Raw genomic sequence first — 21,841 nt, 5'->3', positions numbered from 1 at the left:
TGGCTTATTTTGAAGGTATGAACCTGTACTTTCATATTATGTGAGACAATTGAAATCCCCCTAAAGGGCCTAAAGGGGGTCAGAATCACAGAAAAGCCCAGACATCAGAGGGTTAACAAACCCGTTGGGGTTTGAACTCAGGACCTTCTTGCTAATCCCCTGTGCCAATGTGAAGAATGTGAGACATGTTGATGATGACATCACGCTACCTGTTCGTCTCTGTCCAGCAGCTGCTTGTGAGCGTCTCGCAGGTCCTCCTGAACACCCTGCAGCAGGAGCACCTTCTCCTGGAGGCTCTTATCCTGCGTCACGATCACCGTGTTCTTCATCTGGTTCTTCTCCGACAGGCGTTGCAGCTCCGCCAGCAGCTTCTTGATGATGCTGTCCGCCTGAAGGACAGAGGCCGGCGGGCGGGTCAGAGTAGTGTTGTCACCATACTGGAATTACGAACTTCGATACGATACCTTGAAAAGTATCGATATTCGATACCATTTTCGATACCATGGGGTAAAAGGTTCAATCTTAAAATGTAATATATATATATATATATATATATATATATATATATATATATATATATATATATATATATATATATATATTTAATACATTTTGCTTTTGTTGCTGGTTGATTCTCTGGTACTATAAGAGAAGATAAATATAACACTTTTAAAACACTTTTAAAACCCCTCTGAGAGAGCGCACCAAAGCATACAATGACGGCCTAGTGGCAGGCAACATGAATGACCACAAGGTGGCGCGACACAACGTAAGGAGGACAGTGTCAGAGGCCAAACGGCGCTACAGGGATAAAATTGAACTCCAGTTTGAACAAGCTGACTCTAGAGCTATGTGGCAGGGGCTCAAAACGATGACAGACTACAAAGGCGCCTCCCTCAAACTGAACAGTGACATCTCCTTAGCAAACGACCTCAATACCTTCTATGCGAGGTTTGATGCTGGTAATAACAACACCAGCTCACAAGCCTCGGCAATGGGGGGGGGGGGGGGGGTCGGCTGCTGATGGAGGCGCAGTGTTCAGGGTAACAGAGCATGAGGTGAGGCGGACCTTTAAAAAAGTGAATATCAGGAAGGCAGCAGGTCCGGACGGCATCCCCGGCCGCGTCCTAAAAGTCTGTGCCGACCAACTGGCCCCAGTATTCACTGACATATTTAACCTGTCCTTAGAACAGGCTGTCATCCCCACCTGCCTGAAGAAGTCCACTATTATCCCTGTACCCAAAAAATCCAAGCCTGCTTGCCTCAACGACTACCGCCCTGTAGCTCTCACCTCCATAGCCATGAAGTGCTTTGAGAAGCTAGTAAAGGGCTACATCTGCTCCTCCCTCCCCATCAACATGGACCCCCTGCAATTTGCATACCGCCCCAACAGGTCCACGGAGGACGCCATATCCCATGTGCTGCACACAGCAGCATCACACCTGGACAAGAGGCAGGGGAACTATGTGAGAATGCTATTCATCGACTACAGCTCGGCATTCAATACCATAGTCCCCTCCATACTCATAGCCAAGCTCAGGGACCTGGGCTTGGGCTATGACCTCTGCCAGTGGGTCTTGGACTTCCTGACTGGCAGACCCCAGGTGGTGAGAGCAGGCAACTGCACCTCCTCATCCATCACCCTCAACATAGGGGCCCCCCAGGGCTGTGTTCTGAGTCCCCTCCTCTACTCCCTGTACACACACGACTGTGTGGCTCAGCGGAGTAGCAATACAATCGTCAAATTTGCTGACGACACAGTGGTGGTGGGCCTGATCTCTGCCAACGACGAGAGGGCCTACCTGGAAGAGGTCAAGGTCCTGGCGGGATGGTGCCAGGAAAACAGCCTCTCCCTGAACGTCAGCAAAACAAAGGAGATGATTGTGGACTTCAGGAGGTCGGGGGTCAAGGACTACAGCCCCCTCAGCATCGACGGGGCACCGGTTGAGAGAGTCAACAGTTTTAAGTACCTCGGAGCCCACATATCCGAGGACTTGACATGGACCACACACATTAACAGTGTGGTGAAGAAGGCACGACAACGCCTCTACTTCCTCAGGCGCCTAAGGAAGTTCCAAGTCAGCCAGAAGATCCTTAAGAACTTCTACTCATGTACAATAGAGAGCATCTTGACCGGCAACATCACCTCCTGGTTTGGGAATAGCACTGCAAAAGACCGAAGCAGACTACAAAGAGTGACACGTTCAGCCGAACGCACAATTGGAGGGGGGCTCCCCACCCTCCAGAACATTTACTACAAGCGTTGCAAGGGCAAGGCTAAGAGAATCATTAAAGACTCCAGTCACCCGAACAACTGCCTCTTTGAACTGCTGCGGTCAGGCAAGCGATACCGGAGTCTCAAGGCGAGCACAGAAAGACTCAGAAGTAGCTTCTATCCCCAGGCCATCAGGCTGCTAAACGAACAATGAATGAACACTACACAACAACAACCACCAAACGCACATAGCACACACATCCACACGCACACACTCACTTTAAACAAACACACTGTAGCACCCACTCCACACACTTTATAGCACACACCCACTTTAAACAAACACACTGTAGCACCCACTCCCCACACTTTATATTTATGGATGAAGGATTGCACTACAACTCGTACACCTTACTGTAAATTGTACCTAAAATTGTACCTCATCCCATTTCTGCTTTGCACTAGATAGTACTGTACATTAGTACACTGCATAGTATTGTGTATTGTATATTATATGGTAACTCAGAACATTGTACATATGTCTATACCGAACACTGTGACCTCATTTTCTTCTTCTAAATTCATGCTATATTATGTTATTATGTTATTTGATACTATCTTGTCTAGCACAGTCTCTGGAGCGTAACAGTAAGAAGCATTTTGTATGAAAGTATTCTGTACTTCTGTATGACAACTATTAAAGAACTTGAACTTGAACTTGTTTATCTTTAGATCACACATTTAAAACTGTTAATAACTGTTAATCTCATTTCAATAATTTTTATTGCAGAACATGGTATTTTCTCAAGCAGACAGATGTAAACACTGTAATCTGTGTTGCATGTACCTGACAAACTGAACTGTTTGTATTACAGTCATATTCCAACTTAACTGAATGCACATGTGTGTGTGTGTGTGTCTACAAATCACCACGATACTGCTGATCACACCAGAGGTAATATGATCAGAGCAATAATAAGAGTTGGAAGGGCACTGGTGGTAGTTTAGGTGAAGTTCACTGCCGTCACCATGAGACTAGAAGCTACTTACGGTGAACAACTCATGGGACTATTTCTTTTGTCACCGGACCAACCAGGCCGAGCCAGACCAACCAGGACCAACCAGACCAACCCGGCCGAGCCAGACCAACCAGGACCAACCAGGACCAACCAGGCCAACCAGGCCGAGCCAGACCAACCAGGACCAACCAGGACCAACCAGGCCAACCAGGCCGAGCCAGACCAACCAGACCGAGCCAGACCAACCAGACCGAGCCAGACCAACCAGACCAACCCGGCCGAGCCAGACCAACCAGGACCAACCAGGCCAACCAGGCCGAGCCAGACAAACCAGACCAACCAGACAAACCAGACCAACCAGACCAACCAGACCAACCAGACCAACCAGGACCAACCAGGACCAACCAGGACCAACCAGGCCGAGCCAGACCAACCAGACCAACCAGGCCGAGCCAGACCAACCAGGACCAACCAGGACCAACCAGACCAACCAGGACCAACCAGACCAACCAGACCAACCAGGACCAACGAGACCAACCAGGACCAACCAGGACCAACCCGGCCGAGCCGGACCAACCAGGCCGAGCCAGACCAACCAGGCCGAGCCAGACCAACCAGGACCAACCCGGCCGAGCCAGACCAACCAGGCCAAGCCAGACCAACCAGACCAACCAGGCCGAGCCAGACCAACCAGGACCAACCAGGCCGAGCCAGACCAACCAGGCCGAGCCAGACCAACCAGGACCAACCAGACCAACCAGGCCGAGCCAGACCAACCAGGCCGAGCCAGACCAACCAGGACCAACCAGACCAACCAGGCCGAGCCAGACCAACCAGGCTGAGCCAGACCAACCAGGCCAAAACCAGACACTAGCTAACCCCCCTCTCAGATGTTCTATTTACGTAGCACCAACATAGTGAAACAGGGCAATTGTATAACCAAACCATTACATTGTAAAAAACAAAACTTCACCTTGGTTGCCTTAGTGCAACGCAATGGCGAATCCTCCTGGAAGCCAAGGGAAGCCAGGCTTTCTCATTAAAATATGAATATGAAATATGAAAAATAAAAATATAATAATTTTTTTATATAGTTTACAACAATAATAATAAAAAATCATTATTTTTCATCTCCGTGTTATAATTATTTTTTTTGAATTTTCTCCCTCTTCTCCTTCTCACTCTCTCTAACACTGTCAGACTCACTGAGGCAGGCTGGCAGTCACTGTGCTCAGTCACTGCAGCTCAGGCAGAAGGGGAGGAGGGAGGTGTATTTCCCTAGCTTCCACCACGTGATTCATGGGTGTGGAGTCCAAAACCAATTATTAGCCAATAAGATTCGAGCTTAATAAAGCGGTTCCCACACGATAACACGGGTCCGTCTGACAGAAAAGTACTCTAGCGTCTTCATACGGGCATGCCCTGGAGGCACGTCCATCTAACGTGACAACGTCTGAACGTCATCCCCTCGCAGGATTGATTGATTGATTGAAAATTGTATTAACAGAGCGGGCACGTTCGAATCCTCTATTAGTGTATCTAACATTTAGCACTTTAACACTCAGGTCCTTCAATGTGTGCAACAAACTGCTGCAGTCTTTTTACCAGTCTGTTGTGGCCAGCATCCTCTTCTATGCTGTGGCATGCTGGGGAGGCTACATCAACTCAAGGGACACCAACAAGCTCAACAAGCTGGTGAGGAAGGCTAGCTCCGTGGTGGGAGTCGAGCTACCTAGACTTGAGGTGATGGTAGAGAGGGGGATGATAAGGAAGCTGGATGCCATCATTTTTTATTTTTTTTTAATTTTTATAAAAAAAAAAAATTTGGCATCCCCTGTTATTTTACCCACGCAACGCCACTGGTGCAACGTTACTAACCTTGGTCTTGTCTGCCTTAACCTTGATGACATCTTCGGAGAGTGATTTGACTGTGGCTTCCAGTTTTCTAATATGAACTTCTTTACTTTCGGCCGTTCCTTCCATTGATTCCTACAGCAACAAAAATGAATAACAAATACATTAAAACACACTTCAGTGCAGCCTACTTCAAGGTCTATGTCATGATGACACATATGAAATATCAGTTAGGGCTGTTCAAAATGGTAAATGTTCAAACTATAATGATGTGTTAAAAATGCTCTCTCTCGACCATACCAAAAAAAAGCCACTTGCGCGCCAATTTTTATTCTCACACGTTCCATAAAAGCTCTCGCCAAACACACCAAGCTTCCGGTATCTCCACAAAGGCCTGAAATTGAGAATTATTAATATTATACTTTTTAAGACTTTTTAACTCATTGGGCGCCAAAAATTTGTATACTCGTTTTTCCCAGCCATGCTTTGGCCGCCAAACACTTAATATTATTATACTAAACGTCAGGACATTCTTGTGTGATCCTGGTAGCTCTGAGTGAATTGGAATTGAAATGACGATCGAATCCCGATAGGTGGCAGTATCGCCTACCTTTTGAACTGGGCTAGTTTACTGTGGGGGGTGGTTTGCTCACGCACTGCTGGCAGGATTAGTCACCGCCGGAGTCGAGCACCCCAGAGGCAGCAGGATAGAGAGGTACCTTCAATGGCGATCGCAAACTATTGGAGATTATTATGATTATTCAGAGAGCAACCCGCACGAAATGCACATATGCGCACAAAACACGCCATCTCTCACGTTCCAGGATATGGAACTGGATTATTTTGAAACGGGACGATTTTTAGCATGGGATAGCACAGGAACGAAGGTATGTAGAACTAAACGGTTGTTTCCCTGTTGGAGTATACATATTTCCTTTCAAATGATACTATTGTCTCCATAGCTATAGAATATACAATGGGTCTGCAAACATCGTGAAAATTGTCAAAAAACGCTGGCGCCAGGGAGTACAGATGAAAAAACAGCGTGGCAGTCAAGGAGTGAATATCCTGTATACGCTTTATTATAATTGTATTGCCTATATTTATGTCAGAACCAGAAAGGTCTTTATTGCAGAATAAGGTGCACATACACAGGATTTGTCTTGGTCTTTTGGCGCATCAACATTAACAGACAACTAAAGTAGAATAAAATTAAATGTAATATATACACTAAATTAGAATAAATACAGTGGAATAGAATATGTAACAGAACTGTGCAAATATAGTCCAGGGTCCTCATTTATCAATAATGCGTAGAAAGTGTTCTATTTTCATTCCAAAGCACGGAATTTAGAATGTCTCTACGCACAGAAAAATCGGGATTTATCAAACGTGCGTACACAGGTCCTACGCACACCTGCAAGTACTCCTTGTTGATAAATACCACTTGTTCTACGCTCCGCGCTCGTGCACGATTTTAAGTATTTGCATACAGAACCGCCCCTAATTAACCATATATGGTAATGAACTCCCCCATGGAATGTGGAAAAATGGGCTAAGCAAACTATGAGAAACCTCACTGAAAGAGTGACCAACAAATTTAACGTATACAGCATTTTCCGTTGTGAACAATCTTATTTGGAAACATGACACAGAATAATAGTATTTAGCTTTTTATTTTAAACAATATTTAATCGTATGATTATAAATATTTTTTGAGAATAAATAAATCCAATGAACTTGTCAATATCACAGACAACTCCGCTGAGCGTGCAGACTATCTTCGGTGCGCCGGGAGCCAAGGATGTTGACTGACCCAGTCCTGCTACAGAACCAGCACATTGACAGAAATAAATGACAAGCTGACCCGACATTAAGCTGTAATGACTGAAATGAACGAGTCACTGAAGCACACTGCTATATCTGTGCAACCCAATGGAGAATACAAACTCGTAACCACTATTTTGCGCTTGCGTTTGCCATATACAGCAAAATAAATGCCTTTTTTCGTTGAGGTTTTCTCAAGTTAAATTAGACCTTGCAAGGGTAGACTTACTTAAAAATTCTGTATGATCCTCTTGACTGAATTGCTTCTTTCAGCAGGCCAACTGCGCTCTACAATGCCTATTGTGCGTGCGTGAGCCTGTTATAATTGCGCTCCTGTTGGGTCGTTGGTTTTGGTCAGAGTCATTATGGCTTCAGTGGATAACCCCAATCTTAAGTGATATTTTAATTACAGATACCCCAGTAATAACATTACAACAATTGAATTAAATACAATTAGGCCTGAATGAGTCGTGTTCCTCCCGGCCACCGGCAACGACATTATCAGCCAAATGCGCATCGCAGATTATCTGTACATTGACAGAGTGGAATCCCGTTCTATTCGCATAACTGACTGGATTTGTTTATTGATGGAGCTTTGAAAGCTACACGGGTACAGTCTATTGCTCCGATGATGTTGGGTAACCTGGCATAAAATCCTCTCTTGGCCTCGGCCTGCTGTTATTATTGATATATGGGTATTGTATATGTAGTTGGGGAAATTATGACATCCAACACTGCGTTTTGTTCCACGCTCCAATTTGGGTCCCAAATTGTGGTACAAATCAAGGAGAATGTGTCTCGGGTAGCAGGCCACGTGAGCAGATTTTTTGGAGCATGGTGTAAATTAGCTCAAACTACAACAGTCTACACCCCCTGGGCCCCTTAACAATTGTTTGTATTGAGCCGCATTGTAATTGTACCCATTCTGCAATGTTAAATAACGTTGTTTATCCATTCACTAGCTCTATTAACACTTTGACTGCCGCTGTACAGCGTCCTTATATCAATATTTCAAAAATCTGCGATCGGATTCATATTTCCCCTCCGCTGGCCTGAGATCCACCAGGAGGACCCACTGAGCTCTCTGGCGGTTCAGGAGCGCCATCTGGTGGCCGATCGGCGCAATCGCCAAACAGGAAGTGCTATGGAGGTTGTGCTGGTCGACCATATTACTTCCGGGCACTCTGTTTGGCTCACGGGACTCGATCTCGACACAATACATGGCGATCGATTGCCAATAACTCGATAAACAACATGATTTGGACATATATACTATTATACAAGCTGGAAATGGACCCGATATTTCTACATACCATAATAGGTAAATGACTGTTCCACGCTCATCGCCCAACGGCGCGAGGAGGATACGGTAAGATTCAGCGTTATTTTTGATCGTATTCCATATAAACTGTTATGATGAACATATCACCCACACTAGATGAATGATATAACGCTGCCCACGGAATTATAAACGATCCCCCGCCCATCCGGTCATCATCAGATCATACGTAGATCATTCTAGAAGTACGTCCAATTGAAATTTTTTATATCGCCCCGATTGCCATCAAACTGTATTTCATCATCAATATAATGCATTTGGGGCTATATATCACGTTCTGGAGAAAGCTGCAGAAAGAGATGAAAACATACTTATACATTAGACCATACTTTACTATGAATATGTGAATGAAAAAGTTTAACGTTGCTACACAATGAACAATACATATAGGACTTTGAATGGGCCCTAATAATGGCAATGTAGCAATAGAATTTAAAAAGTTATAGCCCTGCAAAGAAGGGGAATTTCTCCATAGACAAATAGCGCTGGCAATCCACAGTCATTTTCCGGATTTCTGGCCGGCACCCATAGTGTTAAGCGATGATAGCTAGCCTAGCCACAATGCTATGGTCGCTGCCATTAACGTTAGCATGTAAGCTAACGACAACAACAATGGCGTCAGATACTTTTTCTAACAGGATGTGAGTGACAAAGCCTGAACAGGATATCACAGGTTCACCCTTCTCATTGGTTGAAAATGGCCTTCATGTTTGTACATTGCCATCTGTTGCTTTGGCATTGTACTACATGTATATTACATCAGTGTTAAACCACTGTGAGCGGCCTGGAGTGGATTGGAGCGGAGGAGAACTCTCGCTCCGGATGTCGCACCGACCCATTTTAAAACCCACTCCTCGCTCACGTCAAAACCGCCCGCTCCGCTCCCCGCGCCGCTCACGCGCCGCTCACGTGCACTGTCGGGTAGCGGACTCTACTTGATATTATGTTCTCTCTGCAAATAGACTGCCCTATCTCTGAAAACAGCTCCCTGCGGAGAAGTATTCCTATAACGCTATATAAACCATGAACTATTACAACTGGGTGGTTTCTTTCTGTGTCGCCTGTTGCTTCTTTTCATCGTTTTGCTGCACAAACGTTGCATGCATCTCCGGATGATTCTTCTTGAGGTTGGCGCAGTGACAGGGTTCCCACGCTTGCCTTGACATTTTTTTCCATGCTACCTCCTGATTTTCCAGGTACCATATTAAGTGATGATCTATAGGCCCCTGAAGCTTTCCGCCCCCATCCGCGCCCCCCTCCCCTCACACACACAACCCCCTAGGACACCTGACTACTTACTTGATTTAAAAGATGTGCCAGTCAAGGCTACATTGTAAATGCTTAGAGATTATGTCTTATTGATAATATCAATGCATAAAATAATGCAACAAGCTGTAGATGAACAACAATTTATTGAACTGGAACTTTGAAACACATGAGCACTGGGATTGATATATGTTCTCTCTTCCACTCCTCTCCTATCTCATCCTGTCCTCTTCTCTGCACACCTCCCCTCGTGTCCGCTGCCGTCTTCTCTTCCTACTCTCCTCAACTCCTCTCCACTCTTCTCCCTTTTCCTCTGTCATCCTCTACTCTCTTCTCCTCCTCTTCTTATCCTCCTCTTCTTCTCCTCCTCTTCTCTTCCTCCTCCCTCTTTCCTTTATTATTACCGGTAGTCTTATTAGATTATGAGTCTTACGTAGAAGGGGTAGTATGCCTACTCTTACTCTTTTGTAAATCAAACTAATGAACCTAAAAGGGAAAACATAAGGCTGGTTCCCCTGTGGTTCCTCAGTACAGCAACCCCACTAGTAAGCTTAGCTTAACAGTATAGATGTATAGAATCAGTCTAGGCATGATCAATGATTTTTCAAAAATGTCTCACCCAAATGTTCCTATTTAGTAGTATAATCTTTTTTAAGAAAAAAATGAAAAATCACAAAATAGCTAAAAGTAGATATAACAATGAATGTTACAAAATGTATCAAGACTAGACTATTCATGTCAAGTATAGAAGTAATGTCACAGCCTAATGTGGAAATGTATTGGTAGTTAGCTAGCAATGCAAGCTAGCCAACACTAGCTAGTTAGTTAGCAAACTGAATGTTGGCTAGCAAGATTGCACTCCATGTGCTTGCATCCAGGGAACAAACTTAACTTTTTGAATTACCAGCCATTTGGCTGGTAGATTTTAAAAACTACCAGCCAGGCAGATTTTTTACCAGCCAAAAATTATAAATAGCTTTTTAGTATATCGCCATGTGTTATTATTACTATAATACTCTTATATGCTATTTTCAATTAATATCATAAACAACATAAGGAATATTAGCATAATTTTGAGTGGACTGAAGGAATAAGTCAGCGGTAATAGTTTTAAATGCAAATAATTTATTGAACCATAGAAGTGGGGTCGGTTGGGACACACACAATTGGGGACCCTGATGTAAACAAGACAAACGTCTTTCTCTGGTCTGCATCCCCTTAACAATTGTGTGTATTGAGCCGTACTGTATTGTACCCATTCTGCAATCTGTTAAATAAAGTTTTCATTCATTCATTCACACACACTGTTTCAACTCACCACCCCTGCATCATATTGTAATCTAGTCGTCGGTCTTCAAACTTCCACTCCTCTCGAAACTTTTTTATATTTCAATATCAACATTATCTGTCCATCCTCAGTTTACTATAATATACTCCTGACTGACTTCATCGTCTTTCCAAACGCACGCACACACACACATCCTTTCTCCAGTCCACACTGTCTGCTGTTCTCTGGCTCTGCCTCTGATCAGGATTAGCTTGTTAGCTTACGCTAACGTAACGTTCATTTCGGGCGATGTGGGCATAATGGAATGGCGACGATGCAAAGCGTGTTAGATGCATTTGACCCGCTGTGAGGGAAAAAAAACACCACAGACTTATTTCGGATTGCAAAATAGCCACACTGCTGTGTAGCGCTGCTCGGCTTTAATGAGAGCAGAAGCACGGACTGGGCGGATATGACTCGCGGAGTTGCCATGGGTTTTTTCAAAATAAGAGTATCATATGAACCGAACGTTGCTAGCTGACGGAGCCATAGATATTATGACTGGAGCTGCGCTTGGGGCGGAAATGAGACCTGCACAGGATTTTCAAAATAAGAGTATCGATATGAACTACACGCCAGGTGGCGGGCAGACCTCTCATTGTTAGTCGCCAAACCTTAAATCTGCCCGCCATTGGCGGTTGGCGGGTACTTATTTTGTTCCCTGCTTGCATCATTAACAAAATCCAAATTCAAAACAAACTCAAACTGAAGTTGCTAGCTAGTTAGCAAGATTGCACTGCTTACTAACTAACGTTGATAAACCCAGGTTTACCACACAGTAAAAACACAGCTACAGTACTTACATTTGAGGATAAACTTGCATAAGAAGTTTCACTGTAGATGTCAAGGCTCCCGTGCTGGCTGGGAAATGCATGTATTTGACCCTTCTATTGAGATCGTGAGTAACGTTATTATTCCTGAAGTCCACCAATCCGAAACTATACTTTTAAAGTCCATATCACCAAGTTGCCTGCATCAAATTCCAACATCCAATATAGGATGCCAAGAGTGGTATTCCAGAATGGTGAGGATGCAAAGCATGTTAGACCATTGGACCGTCTCAGAGTTTACATTACACATAGAAACAGCACGACTCGTGAGAGAAGTTGTCACACAGCTGTCAAACGCAGGGCTGAAGAGCTAGTTTGCTTCTAGAATTGAAGGTCCGCTCTGTGTCTATTATGAAATGACAATTGTGCGTTGACACGCCCACTACGCAAAGCCATTATTCTCCTAAATAATTTTTCCAGTTCGCACATTATCTATTTTTAGGGGCAAATGAGAGTGAGATAGTCGCACTGTAGAGCCCTGGTGTGGTTACGTCATTGCTACTTTAGAGCTGGTCTACCGGTCACAAGATATAGTCAAAATCCATACCGTAGCGCAAATTCATACCGGTGTACTTTCTATACCATTTATACCGTCCAACCCTAATCATTCATTCATTCATATTGGTATCGGAAATTAAGAGTTGGACAATATGGTTATGGGATACCGTGGCGCACCGCATAGTGCCTCGCACACCTACGCGGCCGTCCTGGGTTCGCCTCCCGCTCTCGGGCTGACCTGTCGCATGTCCTCCTCCCCACATCTTCTCCTGTTCTCCCTCTCCTCTGTCGGTCTTGTATGGCCAATAAAAGCTGTGAAAATGCTCAAATAAATCTTAAAAAAAAAGAAAGCCAATATGGAACCTCCCCGGTAATAACCTTCTGCTGCTGCGTGGCTCGGAGAACCTCGTTGGTGCGGAGCATGAGCCGGTCCTGGTCCTTGACCTCCTGCTCTCCGACAGCGACCCGTGTCTGCAGCTGGCTGAGCAGGCGCTCCTTCTCGTGGCACTCAGCGTCCAGACGGCCATTCTCCCTCCTCAGAGACGACACCTGCTGAGTGGCCCGCTGAGACTCCTGAAACACAGAGACAACACCTGCTGAGACTCCTGAAGCACAGAGACAACACCTGCTGAGACTCCTGAAACACAGAGACAACACCTGCTGAGACTCCTGAAGCACAGAGACAACACCTGCTGAGACTCCTGAAACACAGAGACAACACCCGCTGAGACTCCTGAAGCACAGAGACAACACCTGCTGAGACTCCTGAAACACAGAGACAACACCCGCTGAGACTCCTGAAGCACAGAGACAACACCTGCTGAGACTCCTGAAACACAGAGACACCACCTGCTGAGACTCCTGAAACACAGAGACAACACCTGCTGAGACTCCTGAAACACAGAGACAACACCTGCTGAGACTCCTGAAACACAGAGACAACACCTGCTGAGACTCCTGAAACATAGAGACAACACCCGCTGAGACTCCTGAAACACAGAGACAACACCTGCTGAGACTCCTGAAACACAGAGACAACACCTGCTGAGACTCCTGAAACACAGAGACAACACCTGCTGAGACTCCTGAAACACAGAGACAACACCTGCTGAGACTCCTGAAGCACAGAGACAACACCTGCTGAGACTCCTGAAGCACAGAGACAACACCTGCTGAGACTCCTGAAGCACAGAGACAACACCTGCTGAGACTCCTGAAGCACAGAGACAACACCTGCTGAGACTCCTGAAACACAGAGACAACACCTGCTGAGACTCCTGAAACACAGAGACAACACCTGCTGAGACTCCTGAAACACAGAGACAACTCCTGAAACACAGAGACCTGCTGAGACTCCTGAAACACAGAGACAACACCTGCTGAGACTCCTGAAACACAGAGACAACTCCTGAAACACAGAGACCTGCTGAGACTCCTGAAACACAGAGACAACACCCGCTGAGACTCCTGAAACACAGAGACAACACCCGCTGAGACTCCTGAAACACAGAGACAACACCTGCTGAGACTCCTGAAACACAGAGACAACACCTGCTGAGACTCCTGAAACACAGAGACAACACCTGCTGAGACTCCTGAAACACAGACACACAGAGAACTGATCAGTCCTTTGTCACAGCACACATGATACAAATGATGCCAGCAGTGTTAGTGGTAGTGGTGGTAGTAGTAGTGTTAGTGGTGGTGGTGGTGTTAGTGTTAGTGGTAGTAGTAGTAGTAGTAGTAGTAGTGTTAGTGGTGGTGTTAGTGTTAGTGGTAGTAGTAGTAGTGTTAGTGGTAGTAGTAGTAGTGGTGGTAGTGGTAGTAGTAGTGTTAGTAGTAGTGGTGGTAGTAGTAGTGTTAGTGGTGGTGGTGGTGTTAGTGTTAGTGGTAGTAGTAGTAGTGGTGGTAGTGGTAGTAGTAGTGTTAGTAGTAGTGGTGGTAGTAGTAGTGTTAGTGGTGGTGGTGGTGTTAGTGTTAGTGGTAGTAGTAGTAGTGTTAGTGGTGGTGTTAGTGGTTGTAGTAGTAGTAGTGTTAGTGGTAGTAGTAGTAGTAGTGCAGGGCTGTACGCTAAGCTTTTTCACTAGGGGCACAGTTTTAAAAATATTTTTTAGGGGCACAATTTTAAATAACAATTTGACCATTATTTATATAGATTGTTTTTGATTTAAAAAATAAAAATAAAAATTATTTTATATAATTTTTTTTAATAAAATATATATATTATATAATCATACTTGTAGTTGTATTATCTGCGAGACATCGCCACCACGCAACAAGTCAAAATGCTCGCTATATGCAACCAGCTCCACTGTCTGTGTGTACTCGAGTAGCCTCCAGCTACGGCCAGGATTCTCCGGAGCTGCAGCTGGACCCTATACTGTAGCCTCCAGCTACGGCCAGGATTCTCCGGCGCTGCAGCTGGGCCTATTGACTATATTCAGCGTGCCCTCAGCTCGAATACACATTGACTCAGTGTTATAAGACATTGATATCAGGAGCTATCTGTAGCTATTTAGTTTAATGGGACGTTTCGTTTTGAACAGTGAGCTAACGCGAGCTATCATGCACTACTAGACTTGCTGGAGTATTTGTTGATATCAGTAGCTAGCCGGCTGGCAGGCTCACCGAGGTCCCAGTGTCCCACTAGAGACTAGTGTTTACAACAGCCACGGGTGCCGGAGGGAGGAGGAGCAGCAGACGCCGCAGCTCTCTCCGTGTGTCTGAGTTCAGTTCAGTTCGGCTCACTATAGGAGGTCGAACGCGTCGAAAATATGAAGCAATACTAACTTTACTTTTCTTCATAGCTAAATGAATCAGACAGTCAGCCAGTCTATCAGAGTGAGTGCTCAGTCGATTGTTCCCGCTGATCATACCTGCTGAGTGGTCACTGCTCAGCTCGCGTGAGTGACGTCATCGCGTCATCACACGCCTTGGATAATTTAGGAGTAAAATGCGAATGCAAGGCTTGAAAGCACTACTCGCAAGCCCGCCCCCAGATAATATTTACCAATCGCAACGGCCAATTAAAGGGGCAATTCGCGATCATCTCGTTGCAGTGTACAGCCCTGTAGTGTTAGTAGTAGTGGTGGTAGTAGTTGTAACTGAGGGGTACAATTCCCTGACTGTATTAAAGAGTATGATATATTAAACCACTACTAGTTATGTACTTTAATTACTGGCCATACAGTACATGAATATATATGGTGAACACCCACACAAGAATACGGCATTGACACATAAAGTACTATTTGGAGGGTATTTATTATTATTAAGCAACGTTAGGTTACAGATTGAGAATTAGGCGAAGAACACACGTAAAGTCAGTCAAGAGCATAAGTCAATGAGAATAGTATGAATACTAGGATGGGTCTAAAACTGACGCCACCTGTGGTATAGCAATTACATAGGGCACACTAGTACCAGCTGGAGACACTGGGGGGTTCCCTCCGGGTGTAAGGCCGGCAGGGGTAGAGGAATGTTCGGGTACAAAGTCTGGGTCAACGAGGAATAACGAGGCTCCAGATACCGGAGCCCAGGGTTAGAAATTAACATTTTTTTTCAAGGGCTTTTTTTGCCCCCCTTAATTGATTTTCGGGGGCTTTTTTTTATTTCGGGGGCACTGAATTTTTATGATAAACTTTAGGGGTGGGACGGTTCACAAAATGGACGGTTCAGTTCGTATCACGGTTTTGGGGTCACGGTTTTCAGTTCGGTTCGATATACGTAAATTTTTATAAAAAAAATGTAACACTCAAATCTAAACATGCTTCTCATTTATTAAAAAATAAATAAAAACGTTTACAGTGTTAGTGTTTACAGCCTTAAATAATGTTTGGCACACAAAGACCGAACTGACTGAAAAATATAGGCTACATTTGTAGTATTAACTTAGTGCAAACAAACAATATGCTCAGCCAGCACTAGACTTTCCTTTCTTTAATATAAACACAAAAAAACACTGTCAACCATGTTTAAATTCCTTGATTGTCAGTTCTTAATGGAAAGATTCGTGTTCTGCTTGAAATTATTATGTATCTGTCTACATTTATTTAGACTAACATTATTTAAATATTGAGTGCAACTGTGGTGGATTACGTAATTCGGTGAGTTGGAACTATCTATGGGTTGGCGCCGGGTCCCCACGGACATTTTAGTGTCACGCACCTTCAGCTCAGGCAATGTTATTATCAGCTCCGGTAGCTCCGGTAACGTTAGGAGGTGATGGCATGCAGTGGGAAAGCGGCAATAGTCCCGGTTGGAGTTAGTAAAACACAGTTGTAGGTTAGCCTTCTTGGATGTTGAATAAACGCCTATCATTGTCTTTAAACACCCCGCCTCTCAGACTCCCATTTCCTCCTCTGCTAGCTAGTAGCTACGGTAACATTTCGTTGACTGTATTACCTCGCGGGCTGATTCTATAGTTAAAACGTGCGTTGTGTTGTACAAACTGCTAACGCTATGGCAAGATGTGTGTATGCCTATGTAATGTTAATGGCTATGTTTTTAAAGTCGTAATGAAGATTGATTTAGATTGTGCTTGCCATTTGTACACAAACTGACTAGCACCTGGCTCAGCTGTAGTGCTGCTGCCAGTGCTCACATCCGCCAAATGATTTTTTTTTATTTGCGCGTCATCTGAACCGTACGATACACAGACGCGCCATTACCGGATAAATATATAATTAGTAAACTGTCGGGGGCATTTTGTGCCCCCCTTAACTGATTTTCGAGGGCATTTTGTCCATTTTCAAGGGCATTATGCCCCAAGCCCCCGTTAATTTCGAACCCTGCCGGAGCCGGTGCATGTACTCCCTTGATCAGCAGACAAAGCAGCAGTTGTAATCCAAGATGCTCGAATAGCATTGACGACAGCTAGCCAGCCTCTTCCTAGAGGCGGGCCCGAGTGATGATCCTCACAGGGGTAAATCCCAAACGACAGTGGGATCGACGGTTCTCTGCTCCAGCGGTCACGGTCCCAAAGCAATATAATCCAACCAGAAATGGTTCTGCAGTCGCCGGTGCCGATTCTCCTGTGCACTGTACTTCACATTAAACTAGGTCGAACTTGACGTTACTTCACTAAACTCTGACACTTTTACTATTCTATTCGCACATGTTCTAAGTGCTCTATTTAGACGCAAGGTTGCTCACTTCATTTCACGTTGACTCGTGGTGAAGGCATCAAGGTTTGAACTGAACTACTGCTGTTTACACCTGCGGCGTATTTATACGTAAGGTGAATTATCTAGTGCCAACCTCAGTTCTGTCTCGTATTACTGCGCAGACTCTGGGCATGTTGCGACATGCCTGGAGTTGCCTTTGAACTTGCCGTTGGGGGCTTGGCCGTTGGCGCCTAGGGGTCGCTGTCCAATAGGAGAGCGAATATTACTCTGGTTTGTACCCAGGTAAAGGGATATTCCGTGTATATATACAAATAATATACAAGGGATATCAAACGATATACAAATATTATACAAGGGATATCAAGCAATAAATATATATATATTCGGTTTAATCTGACCCTTTGTAACAGTAGTAGTGTTAGTGGTGGTGGTGGTGTTAGTGTTAGTGGTAGTAGTAGTGTTAGTGGTGGTGTTAGTGGTAGTAGTAGTAGTGTTAGTGGTAGTAGTAGTAGTAGTGGTAGTAGTAGTGGTGGTAGTAGTGGTGGTAGGGCTGGGCGATATGGCCTAAATATGATATCACGATATTTTCTGACCTTTCGGCGATACACGATACACACAGGGAACAAACGTAACTTTTTGACTTACCAGCCATTTGGCTGATAGATTTTTAAAAGTACCAGCCGGGCAGATTTTTTACTAGCCAAAAATTATAAATAGCTTTTTAGTATATCGCCATGTGTTATTATTACATATAATACTCTCATATGCTATTTTCAATTAATATCATAAACAACATAAGGAATATTAGCATCATTTTGAGTGGACTGAAGGAATGAGTCAGCGTTAATAGTTTTAAATGCAAATAATTTATTGAAACATAGAAGTGGGGTCGGGACACACACGCACACTGTGTTTCAACTAACCACCCCTGCATTATATTTGAATATCAACATTATCTGTCCATCCTCAGTAATCCTCAGTTTACTATAATATACTCCTGTCCTGAGTCCTGACTAGTGACTCCGTCGTCTTTCCAAACGCACGCACACACACACACACACAGGGAAGGGGAGAGTGCCCCCCCCCCCCCCCCATTTCCCTTTCCTCAGTGCTGTTTATGGCTCTGTCTCGTCTGATCATCAGGATTAGCTTGTTAGCTTACGTTAACGTTGTAGTGATTGGTACATAAACGTTAATTTCGGGCGATGTGGGCATAAAGGAATGGCGACGGTGCAACGCATGTAGCTGCATTGGACTCGTTGTGAGAAGAAAAAAAAATCACCGATTTATTTCGTGTCTGTAGGCGCACTGCTGTGTTAACGCTGCTCTGTTTAACGCTGCTGCTCTGTTTTCAAGAAACAACACGGAGTGGGTGGATATCATACGACTTGCGGAGTTGCTAGAGGGTTTTCAAAATAAGAGTATCATATTAACCTGAACGTTGCTAGCTGCCGGAGCCCAGATATTATGACTGGAGCTGCGCTTAGGGCGGCAATGAGACCCGCACAGGATTTTCAAAATAAGAGTATCGATATGAACTACACGCCAGCTGGCGGGCAGACTATTATTTTTAGACGTCAGACGGTAAATCTACACGCATTTGGCGATGGGCGCCCAGTTATTTTGTTCCCTGGATACACATCACAATGTTTTTCCTTTTTTCCCCAAACAATTAAAAAAAATTATGAAACTACTGTATATTTGTATGTCTCTAAATGTTTTGATTAATTGAAAATGGAGGACCCTTATGTAAAAAAGCCGAAAGTCTTTTTCTGGTCTTCATCCTCCAGTCCACTGTTGTATTGAGCTGTACTGTATTGTACCCATTCTGCAATCTGTTAATTTTTTTAAAGCTTTTATTATAACCATATAACAAAAAATTCTATTATTGTTTATGAAAATGTTTTAGCCCTATGCTTGACTTTATTATTTTAGGCATGGCAACAAATAAAATAATAATAAAATTAATAAATAAAATATTAAATTAATAAATAGGCTACACATCTCTTTTTGTGTCACAAATTGTGCTCACCGATATGAACATAGGCCTCTTTACTTACTTAAAAAAGGAAACATCAAGAAATATGTTTATGGTATTCCACCATGCCATGTGTGTTTTTATTTTATAATGCTCATGAGTCATGATTATTGCTGAAGTCTGAGTCACTACGCCTCACTGGCTTTCATAACCTAACAGACTAACTTGTCTTGCTCAAGACTTGTTTATGAGTTTTAACACATTGACTGTCACGCTTCTATCCATCAATGTTTCAATCAATCAATAATCAATCAATGCGGCACGGTGGTGTAGTGGTTAACACTGTCGCCTCACAGCAAGAAGGTCCAGGGTTCGATTCCCGCTTGGGGACCAGGTTTCCATGATGCCAGTTACCCAGGTGGGGTATCTCCCAGGCCTTTCTGTGTGGAGTTTGCATGTTCTCCCCGTGCTCGCAAGGGTTTCCCCCCCCGATAAGATAAACCCAATGGAAAAACATGCACAACAATAGATCGCTAACGCTGTGGCGTCCTTGACGAAGACGGACAGGAGCACTTGGATTGGTCCCCTGGCGCGGCTCACGTTGACGCCTGTCTGCTCCCGGCTGCCCTTGGGGGGGAAGGACGACGGGATGGGTTAATCGCAGATACGAATTGCATGCATGCATCGCATGTGTGCCGATTGATGACCTCTGAGCAGGTCCTAATTTATTTTTTATTTTTTTTATGTTTGATCACTGCCACCAGTCTAAGCCTATAGAGATGTTCACCTTCTTTGCAGGGCTATAACTTTTTAAATTGTATTGCTAAATTGACATTACTATGGCCCATTCAACATCGATTATCTATCGTTCAGGATGTAGGAACGTTATACTTTTTCATTCATAGATTCTTCCAAAAATACCTTCTAGAATATAAGTATGTTTTTATCATTTTCTGCAGTAATTCATAGAATGTGAGTTATAGGCATAAACGCATATATAGATTATCAACTGCCGTTTATTGCCGATACACGCTATATAAAAAAAATTAAACTGTACATGATCGTATACGTTATGATTAATCATGCGTGGATGAAAGGGGGGGGGGGGGGGTTGTTTATAATTCTGTGATCGTCAGTAAATGCTTTATGTAGTATGGGTGATATATTGATCTAATCGGTTTGCAGTGAAAGGAATAAACAATCAAGCTGAAAGTAACATTACTGTCCTCTTACCGTTCGCCTATGAGACTGGAGGAAAAAGATCCCACTTATTTGACGTCGATCGACTAGATCCATTTCCGGTTTGTATGGCGCAATAAACGCCCAAATCATATCGATTATTGAGTTATGGCAGCGATCCATATGCACGCCAGTGTGTGTCTGTATTCCCGCAATGATATGTGACTGCCGGACGGATTTCCCAGATGCACCGAGATCACCAGATCCACTTCCGCCCGATCATCCACCAGGCGGCGGTATTGAGGCGTTGCACTGTTGTGCAGGCTCCCACTGTATCACCAGAGGCTGGGTGGCGGAATTATGAATGCCATGGCGAAAAAATTAAATATGATCTCAATAACGTCATACAGCGTGGTCTGGCAGAATTAGCATGGCCAGCAAACACGTCGTAAGCCGTTTTTGGCGGTCAATGTGTTAATAAGAGAGCACTATCTCTCTCAACCAAAGCAATGCATGGTAGACGGCAACAGAACAATTTTGATTGACAGTCGATTCTGCCAATTACGTCACACCGCTTGCACCCGCCTCTGCTGTTCTTACCACCAATCGGCAAGCTCTTATTCGTTTTTTTACTTCCAGGATGTCCGCCATTGATCTACACGAGTGTATCAATAACAAACCTACCGGAGCTAATAACGTTAGCTCCCTGCCACCCACGAGTAGACTACCAGCGCTCCGCAGGAGTACCAAACGAGGCATGATGATTTTACTGCAACAAATGTTATAATAAAAGCTTTTCTATACATTTGTCTGATTGAATTAACAGATTGCAGAATGGGTACAATTCAGTACGGGCTCTCTGAGCAAAGGAAGGAACTGAGATATGAATGACCAACAATGTTAGCTATGGTTGGGTAAATATGGTGGTTATTGAACGTGTAACTATATAACGTTAATGCCACAAAACTAATGCCTTTGTTAATCATAAGTAACTTTGATGCAGTAGCGTGTATGTGTGTGGGGGCGGGGTTGTGCAGGTCGCTTGACTGAAACTTTTTTCAAAGTTTGAACGCGTGGACCAGATTGACACAATCCTCTAACGCGATGGCAAAACATCACGATATACACGATACGTTTAAAAAGTGTATCGTTAATGAACTGTACCCGATATTTATAAAATATCGTCATATCGCCCAGCCCTGGTAGTAGTGTTAGTGGTGGTGGTATTATTAGTGGTAGTGGTGGTGGTAGTAGTAGTAGTAGTGTTAGTGGTGGTGGTAGTAGTAGTAGTGGTGGTAGTAGTAGTAGTAGTAGTAGTGTTAGTGGTGGTGGTGTTAGTGTTAGTGGTAGTAGTAGTGGTAGTATTAGTGGTAGTATTAGTGG

At 44.1% G+C, this 21,841-nt stretch overlaps 1 protein-coding gene across 1 annotated transcript in view; it reads right to left on the bottom strand.

The window, feature by feature from the left end:
- Positions 1-21,841, bottom strand: part of sass6 (SAS-6 centriolar assembly protein) — a 168,753-nt gene that overhangs the window by 62,090 nt on the left and 84,822 nt on the right. Inside the window, exons 9-11 of the mRNA XM_084325732.1 lie at positions 12,554-12,748; positions 5,113-5,223; positions 210-389 (exon numbers count right to left, since the gene is read on the bottom strand). Of these exons, the coding sequence (XP_084181858.1) occupies positions 210-389; positions 5,113-5,223; positions 12,554-12,748 (486 nt within the window). The remainder of the gene's footprint in view (positions 1-209; positions 390-5,112; positions 5,224-12,553; positions 12,749-21,841) is intronic.

The sequence above is a fragment of the Notolepis coatsorum genome (genome assembly GCF_963971535.1).
Source record: "Notolepis coatsorum genome assembly, chromosome: 12".
In the NCBI taxonomy this organism is placed as follows: Eukaryota; Metazoa; Chordata; class Actinopteri; order Aulopiformes; family Paralepididae; genus Notolepis; species Notolepis coatsorum.
Note: the sequence above shows the minus strand (reverse complement) of the source record. Positions and strands in the feature narration are given on the sequence as shown.